Source organism: Gossypium hirsutum, chromosome D02 (assembly GCF_007990345.1).
Source record: "Gossypium hirsutum isolate 1008001.06 chromosome D02, Gossypium_hirsutum_v2.1, whole genome shotgun sequence".
NCBI lineage: Eukaryota > Viridiplantae > Streptophyta > Magnoliopsida > Malvales > Malvaceae > Gossypium > Gossypium hirsutum.
This window is the reverse complement of record NC_053438.1, coordinates 39,266,747-39,277,990: the sequence shown is the minus strand read 5'-3', so window position 1 is coordinate 39,277,990 and position 11,244 is coordinate 39,266,747. Positions and strand designations below refer to the sequence as shown.

The following is an 11,244-nucleotide window of genomic DNA, read 5'->3' as shown; positions in this document are numbered from 1 at the left end:
GGCAAGATAAAAAATGCATCAAATGCTCTTAACCAGACATGTATGAATGGTGTTTGCATGAATGCATAATTTTTTCGAAAATGATCCCACCTAGGTTGTCATTGTTCGAAGTTTATTTAGGCTTTAACGATGATGTGCTACAACGCTTTCTTGATTAGCTGGCATTTTTAAAAAAACACTTAGTCAGATTGCCCCCACCGTAAACCTCAAAGTTCAATCCACTGGGACGCAAAATTTGAACCATCATTCTCCCACTGTAACCCAAGGGTAGAAATATATGGCTTTTCCTCAATCCTCTCCTATCACAATTCAAGGATCTAAATCTTTCTGCTCTTTTACACTATTCCCAAAGTGTCGTACCAAAGGCTCATGCGCAAATGAAGACTCTTTTCTCCAAGGTAACCTCTTCCTATTGCCTGGTGATCATTACTTGCTTGTTCATTTAAGCTTTATCACCAAACTGACATGTTGTTCAATCAAAAAAATCCAAAGAGAAAGTGTTAATTTAGACTCTTCCTTCTCAGATTTCCATCCTTTAAACTTGGTGCGTTCTAAACAATAGTCATGTTTCAGGTTCCTGTATTATTTAGAAACTTCTAGAGTAATATGCAGAACTTCCTTTGTGAAAGTTTATTAGTCAATTAATCATTATTCTAACGCAACATGCTCGCACCAAGATAATACTGACCCAGAAATGAATTATCAAATATGAATAAAAGAAAAGGAATTTATTGAGAGCAAGTGTCCTGAAAAGAAAAAGATATTCAAGAACAATGAAGAATAAAGTATTACAAGAACAAACAAATTCTGTATAAGTAATATGAAGACTAGGTGCCTTGGATATCACAACTTGAACTTCTCTATGCAAACTAAGAATTGTTTTGAATTTAACATGTGTTTAGGAGATCCACAGTACTTTGTCGATGCCCCAAGATGTCGCATATCCTTTCCCTGTTGATTTAGGTATAGGAAGATTACAACATGCCCCAATCTAATCAATATTTGAGCTGCCCTTTTCGGGTTTTCAACACAAATCCCCTTTCGTCTCAAGGCGCCCTTTGCGGGTTTTCACCTTGGCCTCTCTATTTTTTTTTTTGATTCAAAGCGCCTTTTGCGGGTTTTCACTTTGATTCTTTCTTTTCCTTCAAGTGAAATATTTCTTGATTGAATCTGAATTTACAGGATTCGGTAAGTTTTTACCATCCATTTCACCCAAAATCAAAGAACCTCCAAAAAAAGCCTTTTTTACAACATACGGTCCTTCCCAGTTTGGCATCCATTTCCCTCTAAAATCCTTTTGTAAAGGGAGGATCTTTTTCAATACCAAGTCTCCCTCATGAAATTCTCTAGGACGAACCTTTTTGTTATAAGCTCGTATCATTCGCTTCTGATACATTTGACCATGACGAATAGTTTTTATTCTTTTCTCTTCTATCAGGTTCAACTGATCATACCGAGATTGGATCCATTCAACCTCATCCAATTTTAATTCAGCCAATACATGGAGAGAAGGAATTTCGACTTTAATGGGTAGGACTACTTCCATCCCATAAACCAAAGAAAAAGGTGTTGCTCCAATAGAAGTCCTGATAGATGTTCGGTAGGCAAGAAGAGCGAATGGTAACTTCTCATGCCAATCATTGTAAGTTTCAGCCATTTTCGCCTCAATTTTCTTCATATTTTTGGTGGCTGCCTCTACTACACCATTCATTTTCAGACGATACGATGATGAATTATGGTGTCTAATATTGAACTGGTTGCAGACTTTCGCTATCGTGCTGTTATTCAAATTTAGCGCAATGTCAGATATGATCCTTTCAGGCATTCCATATCGACATATGATCTCTTTCTTCAAAAACTTACTAACTGCTGACTTCATAACACTAGCATATGAGGCTGTTTCTACTCACTTAGTGAAGTAGTCAATAATCACGAAAATGAAACGATGTCCATTAGAAGCCTTTGGCGATATTGGCCCAATGACATCCATTCCCCACATAGAAAAAGGTCACGGAGAAGTCATAACATGAAGAGGTGAAGGAGGTGCGTGCATTTTATCCCCATAAATTTGGCATTTGTGGCACTTCTTGGCATAGTTGATGCAATCTCCTTCCATGGAGGACTAGTAATATCTGAATCTCATGATCTATCTAGCCATGGTGAATCCATTGGCGTGCATTCCACAAACATTCTTATGGACTTCTTCTAAAATTTCCTTAGCCTCTACAGCATCCACGCATCTCAACAGTATTCGATCCTTTCCCCTTTTGTATAGGATCTCTCCATCCAAGACATAGTCAATAGCTAGTCTCCTCAATGTCCTCTTATCATTCTCCATTGCCTGATTAGGATATTCACGATTCTTCACATATAGCAATATATCTTGGTACCAGGGACGATTATTATTCTCCACTTCTTCAATACTGTAACAGTGGGCCGAGATCTCATAAATACTAATTTGAATGGGCTTCATGTCCTCTAACTGATTCACTTTAATCATGGAGGCTAAAGTAGCAAGAGCGTCAGCCATCTGATTTTCTTCCCGTGGGAGATAACAAAAGGTAATGTTGTCAAACTCTTCAATCAATTCCAGAACCAATCTCTGATAACGAATCAACTTGGGGTCTCTCGTTTCCCAGTCTCCTTTTAGTTGGTATATCACCAATGCTGAGTCTCCACATACTTCTAGTGACTTAATTTTCTGTTCTATGGCTGCTCGAATACCCATGATGCAAGCTTCATACTCAGCCATATTGTTAGTGCAATCGAAGTCCAATTTACTGGTGAAAGGATGATAATCCTCGCTTGGAGATACCAGGATTGCCCCAATCCCATTGCCTAAAGCATTCGAGGCTCCATCAAAGTTTAACCTCCAAGAATGATTTTCTTGGGAGTCCTCTTCAGTATTTGCCACATACATCAAATCTTCATTTGGAAAATTAAAGTCCAGAGGTTTATAATCTTCTAAAGCTCTACTCGCCAAGAAATCTACTATCGCACTCCCTTTTATGGCCTTCTGACTTACATATACTATATCGAACTCGGAGAGCAGGATTTGCCATCTAGCCATTCTCCCATTCAACGCCGTTGACTCCATCATATACTTTAAAGGGTTTAATTTTGAAATTAACCAAGTCGTATGATAGAGTAAGTATTGCCTCAACCTCTTTATCGTCCAGATCAATGTACAACATAATTTTTCAATAGACGAATATCTCATTTCACAATCAGTAAATTTCTTACTGAGATAGTATATCGCCATCTCCTTCTTTCTAGTCGCATCATGTTGACCCAACACACATCCCATGGAATTGTCAAACACCGTTAAATACAAAATCAAAGGTCTATCTAGGCTAGGTGGTGACAGCACTGGAGTATTGGATAGGTATTGCTTTATCTTTTCAAAAGTTTCTTGGCATTCTTCATTCCAAACACCTGGATTATGTTTCTTCAGAAGACAAAATATGGGGTCACATTTCTCAGTCAACTGTGAAATAAACCGAGCAATATAATTCAGTCGTCCTAAGAAACCTCGAACCTCTTTCTAAGTACGTGGTGGCGGTAAATCTCATATTGCCTTGACTTTATCTAGGTCACTCTCGATTCTTTTTTCACTGACTACGAAGCCCAACAACTTTCCTGACCTGGCCCCAAAAGTGCATTTTGTTGGATTGAGTTTGAGCTGAAACTTTCTTAGTCTTAAGAACAATTTTCTCAGGACCTGCACATGTTTCTCCTCTGTTCTGGATTTAGCAATCATATCATCAACATAAACCTTAATTTCCTTGTGCATCATGTCATGGAACAAAGCTACCATGGCTCTTTGATATGTTGTTTTCGCATTCTTTAACCCAAAGGGCATCACTTTATAACAGAATGTCCCCCACAAAGTAATGAACGTGGTCTTCGGGATGCATCTTTATTTGATTATATCCTGAGAAACCATCCATGAAAGAAAACAGTGAATATCTTGCCGTATTGTCTACCAACGTGTCAATATGCGGTAATGGGAAGTTGTCCTTTGGGCTAGCCTTGTTCAAATCTCTGTAATCCACGCACATTCGTACTTTTCCATCTTTTTTTGGGACTGGAATGATGTTGGCTACCCATTCAGAATATTTGACCTCCTGTAAAAACCCAGCATCAAACTGCTTCTTGACTTCCTCTTTTATTTTAAGTACAATATCAGGCCTCATCCTCCTGAGCTTCTGCTGAACTGGCTTGCAATCCTTCCTTATGGGCAAGTGATGTACCACAATGTCAGTGCTCAACCCGGGCATATCTTGGTATGATCATGCGAAGACATCTTTGAATTCTTGGAGTAATTCAATGAGGTCTCTTCTTGTCTTTGCAGAAATCTCAGTTCCGATTTTCACCTCTTTCCCTTCTTCCAAGCTCACAACTTCTATTGTTTCCTTGTGAGGTACAATTTTTTTTCCTCTTGTTCCACCATCCTCAACAAGTTCAAAGATAAACTACAATCTACGTCATCTTCAAAGTCTTGTGATCCCTCTAAACACATATTTCGTTCAAAAGGAAACTCTGAGTTTGTAGCAGCGTCATTCACGTTGTCGAAACCATTTTTTATGTATTTGAAAAATGGGAATAGACTTTGAAAATGGAGTCGCCATCGATCTTTATTGGAGGTGTGATTGGCTCACCTTGAAAATTATTTTGATCTACGAAATTTTAAGAAAATAAGTTCGGGAGTCGATTACGTACGAGGAAGGGTTAGCACCCTCGTAACGCCCAAAATTGGCACCGAATTGATTGTTTAATGTCTTAGTGTCGAAACTTGAAAAGATTTTTAAATACGATCCCATGAAATAAAATCTAAGCAATTGAATCGGATGATAAAACAGACCTATTTCAAAGAAAATAATCGCCACACTCAGTTAGTTAGAGTGCAACCATTAAATTTTCGAAGTTAGATTCATTTTTTTTAATTTTAAAAATTCATATATTTTGAGAAGGATATTTGGTTATTTGGGTCAATCAAGAAATTAGAACCCAGTAAGTTAGGGTTCAATTTTTCGAGATTCCTAAACACCAAATATTGCCTTTATTTTAAAATCGAGATAACAAAATGTCATATCCAGTAAGTTAGGATCCAACATCTTGAAATCTCAAAAGTTTTATTTTGAAATTGTATGGTTTTAACAAAATAAGTACTTGGCCATCTAAATTCATCGAAAAGAATTGAAACCCAGTAAGTTATGACACAATCCAATCGAGAACGATGAACACCAAGCCTTTCTTTTGAATATTATGAAATAGCATGATTGTAGTGCTTTAATAAAATACAATTTTTACAAATGAAACACGATTGAATAGCAATACATAATGTAAAAGATACAATTCGTAATCTAAATACATATTCAGGAATAATAAACAAAGGATAAATTCAAACAAAAATGGCTACAACAATTTTTATCATATTATGCAAATATCAATCCTAATTGTCAAATATCAAATGAATTAAATACAACAACATTTATTAATAACAACATTTTTAAGTTGAAACATTTACACATGAACTCAAAATGGACTTGAAACAAAAGAATAACATTATGGAATAATAATATGTAAAATAAATTTGAAACAAGTAATACATTTATCAATTTACCTCAAATAACACATATAAAATAACCATGTAAAAGTTTTAATACATATATGATTTTTTTTTTAAAAGTAATCACCTAGATAGGTTTTGAAAGAAGTAAATTTTATATAAATAAAATTGACTTAAAGTACATATATATATATAAATACTTGAAATTTATAATCATAATAATATCAAACATCAAAATAATAATATATATTTTTTAAAATAATTTAATAGCATATATAGTAGCATTTAAAAACATTATATCAAAAGAAAATTAAGTTATAACACAAAATGAATTACTAAAATATGTTCGAAGTATGTCAAATTATTATAAAAAAACATTTTTACATATATAGATAATGAAACATATAATGATATAAAGTTTAAAAATAAAAAGGATAAATTTTAAAACAATGTTAATAAACTCTAAACATGTTAATAATAATTTTAAATAACGATATGTTGTACCTCAAAATTATAATAAAAAAATATTTGAAAACAATGTTAATCCTAATATTTAAAATTTTTTAAAAATAAACATATTAAAAAATACTAAGCTAATTTTACATTATATTCACTATAAGAGCCAATAATATTTATGAAATTTAACAAAACATTATGACTAATGAGAAATAAAAATAAAATTAAAAAAATAATTAAATCAAAATTACAGCACTTAGAAGACTAAATTTGCAATCAGTAGAAAGCATAAGGACTAATACAACAATTAAACGCAAAAATTCAAGAATTCAAATTCAAGTAATGAAAACGTCGCCGTTTAACAAAGAACCAAATTGAAATCAGAATAAATTATATAGTATAAATCGAAAAACTGCAGAAAATCGAATTAGAACAATACAAAACAAAATAGGACTGATTGCGCAAATAGTCCAGTGAACCAGAATGCGCGGATCCTGCCCCGGGTCGGGTCACCGCGTGAGTTTAAACCCTAAACGGCACCGTTTTAACACCATTGCATCGGTATTAAACGACGTCGTTTCATAGGTCGTTTATAAGTCAAAATAAACTTTAAACCTCAATAGTCAGTTCATATTTTATAAAAAACCTAAAGCGAAAAGAAAAAAGAACATGCGCCGCTCCACAATCTGGCTATTCGGAAGTTCTCCGATCTTTTGAACCGTTGCTCGACTCCAATCACAACGGAGCAAACAACGATTCTAATATCAGGTAAAACCACTCTCCTTCTGTTTTTTCTCTTAAACAATAAATCAAAAGAAAAATGAATCAAAGAATCGAAAGAAAGAAACAAAGAATCGAGAGAGAAAAAAATTCAAAATAAAATCTAAAATCACCTTTTTTTTTCTCTTTCAATCTTTTTTTTCTTTTTTTATATTTCGTGTGTCAAAAAAAAGATCCGTTTACAGATTTCGTTGGCTCTTTTTATAGTCGAATCAAAAAAATGCCAACTGAAATAACAGAAATACAATGTTTTTCTCTTTATTTCTGCTGCGTTTGTTTGCTTGCGCGCAGGTACAGTCGTACGGGGCCAGCTGGGGTGCACGGAGGCATGTGATGTGGCTCGGTGCGTATAAAGGCAGAGGCTGGGTCCTGGTTGCTGCGGCGCTGGGATCTCCTAGGGTTCCCTGCTTCTGATTTTTTTGTTTTGGGCTGTATGATAGTTGGGCTAGGTGTAATTGGGTCTGTAATTTATGTTTGTAATTTTTTGGCTATTAGGCTGGGGTGTATTGGGTAATTCGGGTTGGGTTTTGTAATCTGGATTGCTATTGGACTATTGTTAATTTTGATTTGGTTTATATATTTGTGCTTTTGGGCCCGGGCAAATTGGGCCTATTACACATGTCATTGATATACAATGAGCTAATATGGTTACAAAAGAATGTATGAATTTATGTACAATTATTTGTGCAATATGATTATAAATGAAAAAATAATTTAATATATTTACTTGTATAGAAAGAATAAAAGAATATTTACTCGAAACAGTTGTATTTTATTAAAATAATGATATTTGAACATAAGTCATTTCCACAAAAGAGTTCTTATTATTTCTAGGTTAAAACAACAAGTTTGTTCTGAATAATACTCTGAGATAGTTCTAAAGACTTCAGGTATTTTTTCCGCAGTCCAATTATCTAGAACACTCCCAGGTTCATAAGGACAAATGCCTAACAAACTCCCTTCTTCCTTTGTACCTTCACAAACGGCATTGATGTGCATATTTTCCAGTGTCTCCTCGATGCTTTCCTTAATTGATATCCTTCTCTCAAAGTGAATAATACCCCCAGACACGAAGGTTTTGGATATGTGGGGAATTATCATTGGCTCCCATTTGATTTCTTCCCTATTTAGACGCGCCCTTCTTCTTTCTTGCCTTCTTTCCAGCTCCTTCCTCCTCTGCTCTCTATCTGGCTTGTACCCTAAACTAAAGTTGTCTTGTTTTTCTTTTAGCGCTGGAACCGCAATCTTCCCCTGAAGGTATTTCCCTAATCCTCTTCTGGGTAAAACTCCTTTTCCCCACCAACAATTGCAAACCCGTCTCTGTAGTTTTGCATATTTTAGGCACCAAAATTTTACTGCCTTCAAAAATAAATGTTGCATTTAAAAATTCCAAAGATCGAAAGGAGCATTCCACCGCCTCGTCATTGGTTTCTACATATGGTGCCTCATTGGATACGGCCGCTATAATATCCTCTTCAGCGTTTATTGTCACCAACCGACCTTCTGACACCAACTTTAATTTGTGATGTAACGATGAAGGTACGGCCCCCACCGAATGTATCCATGGTCTCCCTAGTAAGCAATTGTAGGAGGGTTTGATATCCATCACAAGAAAATCCACCTCGTAAACTGTTGGGCCGATCAGTAGGGGTATCTCAATTCGTCCCATGACCTTCCTTTCTATACCATCGAATGTCGTCACTATATTTAGGCATGTCTTCATGTGTGAGCTATCTATGGAAAGCCTATTAAGCGTGGATAATGGCAACATGTTCAACGCTGATCCATTATCAATCAAGACTCCTGGAAAAGTATACCCCTTGCATCGTGTAGTGATATGCAAAGCCTTGGTAGACCCCATGCCCCCAGGTGGTATTTCATCATCATTGAAGAATATGAAATTATCAGCACTGATATTATTGACCAACCGATCTAATTTGACGACAGAAATATCGTTGGCCACATAAGTCTCATTCAGCACCTTCATCAATGCACATCGGTGCGCTTCTGAATTCAAGAGTAAGGCTAGTACAAATATGCGAGCCGGTTGTTTATGTAACTGCTCGACGACATTATACTCACTATGCTTCAAAAATTTAAGGAATTCCACAGCCTCTTCCTCTTTCACCAGTTTATTGATGGATAACACAGGCTCAGCTATTTTTTGTTCCACTGTTATGGCCCTTCCTTTCACAGGTTCTGGATTGGCACTCACACCCTGGTCCTTTGTAGTCTCCTTTCCAGGGACAGTTGTATTGCACTCGTAGTTCCACGGAACCCTCCTACTATCTTGGTAAGAAAATGTTGCAGGTTTCTTTATTATGATCCTTGGTGTTACTGGCATTCTCACTTCATTATTCTTTGGTCGCGAAATGATGACCACCGGTTGCACTACTCTTGGAACCTTCGTGGATTCGGATGTGCAGATACTCCCTTCCTCCTTAACTTCTTCGTAAAATTCCATTTCCTTGTAATCCATCATGCCTTGAACCAAGGCTCTGAATTCTGTACATTCTTGAATCTCATGTCCCTCCCCATGATGGAACTCACAGTAGTTTTCCACTCCTTCAAAGCTTCTCTCTGAATCCAAAACAAATAATCTCCTTTCTACCATCTTCCTCCAGACCCATCTCAAAGGAATTTTCACTTCTGCAACATCTTCCTTGATTCTTCTTCCCATGCTCCCACCTATCATGTTCACTCCATTATGATCAGGTAATGGATTCTCTGTCTTAGGCGAATCATCCAATTTAACAACGCTCAAGCCTATGAGTCTTTCAACCAGCTTTTTGAATGCCATACAATGTTCTATGGAATGCCCCACGATTCCCGCTTGATAATCGCATTGTGCGTTTGCATTGTACCACTTAGGGTACGGAGGCTGTAGAGGTTCTAAATAAAAGGGAGAAACTACGTGTGCATTGAATAACCTTTGATACAACTCCTTATACGACATTGGAATGGGCGTAAATTGGGACTTTTCCTTGTTTTGCCTTGTATCGGCTCCTTGTTTGTCAACAGCCACATTTCTCGGCTGATTCACCGTAATCATCTTTGAATAACTGGCGTTATTGACCTCATTTTCCTTTTTCTTCGAGGCTGACCTTCTGCTACTTTCTCCCACATCTATCTTCCCGTTTCTAGTAGCATTTTCTATCATTTCACCATTCATAATTATGTCAGAAAAGCTTTTAGTAACACTTCCCAACATGTGAGTAATAAATGGGGTCTTTAATGTGTTAACAAAAAGCATTGTCATCTCTCTTTCTAGAAGAGACGGCTGAACTTGGACAGCAACCTCCCTCCACCTCTGTGTATATTGCCTAAAACTTTCACCGGGTTTCTTCTCCATATTTTGTAGAGTGATTCTATCAGGTACCATATCAGTCACATGAATGTATTGTTTTATGAATGCCGGTGCTAAATCTCTCCATGAATTAATCTTGGTACGGCTCAATTGATTGTACCACTTTGATGCTACCCTGTGAGGCTATCCTGGAAGCAATGTATCAGCAGTGGGTCGTTATTAACATGCCCAGTCATTCGCCTACAAAACATGGTAATATGAGCTTCGGGGCTACTAGTTCCGTTGTACTTCTCAAACTCTGGCATTTTGAACTTGTAAAGGAGTACTAAATCTGGAACCAGGCTCAATTCTTTAGCATCCATCCTATAGTAGCTCTAGGCACATTCCATCGCTCTAAATTTCTCTTCCAGCCACTTGTACTTTTCCTCTAGCTGTTTTGGCAATTCATCATTCATTTTTTCCTTTCCAGCTGTTTCATCGAAATCAGGGATAGCAGGATTAACAAGGTTGTCTCCAGGGTTAGAGCCTGATCCAGCCTGAAGATTCATTGGCGTTGTAGTGCCGGCCTGAAATTGCTGAGGCTTAATGGTGACAGAGGATTTGTGTGGATATACCTTAACTTGCTGAGGGGTAAAGCCTGGAGGATAGACAGGTCCCTCACTGTCTCCTTCTTCAACATTAAGCACAGAGCTTTTCCCTTTATCAACTCCTCCAGTCAACAACTGAGTCAACTTAGTCATCATATTCCCCTGAGATTCCATCATTTTATCCATCATTTTTTGTTGAATATTCTCAAGCTGCTCATTCATTTTTTGTTGAAGCTGATCTTGCATTTCCTTTTGGAACTGTTCTAGCCTTTGGTCCATGTCCTTAGTTTTCGATCGAGTACCGCAGTGGTGTTTGGTAGGTTGGTTGGTTTCCAGATTATCTGAGGAATGACTTAATTAGAATCTTTTAGTATTTTTTAATACCTATGAACCAAATGCAATACATGAAATGAATGCAAAAAGGCATCAATTTTGATTCAATTCCATTTAAGAAAACTTTACTAGAAATTAAATTTCTTTACATAAAGTGAATTACAAATAAGTCTTTGCCTTAGTACCCAGAACTCTAATCTTTCTAAGTA

At 36.5% G+C, this 11,244-nt stretch overlaps 2 protein-coding genes across 2 annotated transcripts; both read right to left on the bottom strand.

Annotated features, from left to right (window-relative positions):
- Positions 1-728: 728 nt before the first annotated feature.
- On the bottom strand, positions 729-3,070 carry LOC107921693 (uncharacterized). Its single transcript, XM_016851521.1, has 2 exons — positions 2,597-3,070; positions 729-746 (listed from the first exon to the last, which is right to left on the bottom strand). Exons 1-2 carry the CDS (start codon positions 3,068-3,070, stop codon positions 729-731), a joined length of 492 nt encoding a protein of 163 aa, XP_016707010.1.
- Positions 3,071-7,609: 4,539 nt separating this feature from the next.
- On the bottom strand, positions 7,610-10,981 carry LOC107921702 (uncharacterized). Its single transcript, XM_041088320.1, has 3 exons — positions 10,642-10,981; positions 8,223-9,961; positions 7,610-8,128 (listed from the first exon to the last, which is right to left on the bottom strand). Exons 1-3 carry the CDS (start codon positions 10,979-10,981, stop codon positions 7,610-7,612), a joined length of 2,598 nt encoding a protein of 865 aa, XP_040944254.1.
- Positions 10,982-11,244: the final 263 nt, after the last annotated feature.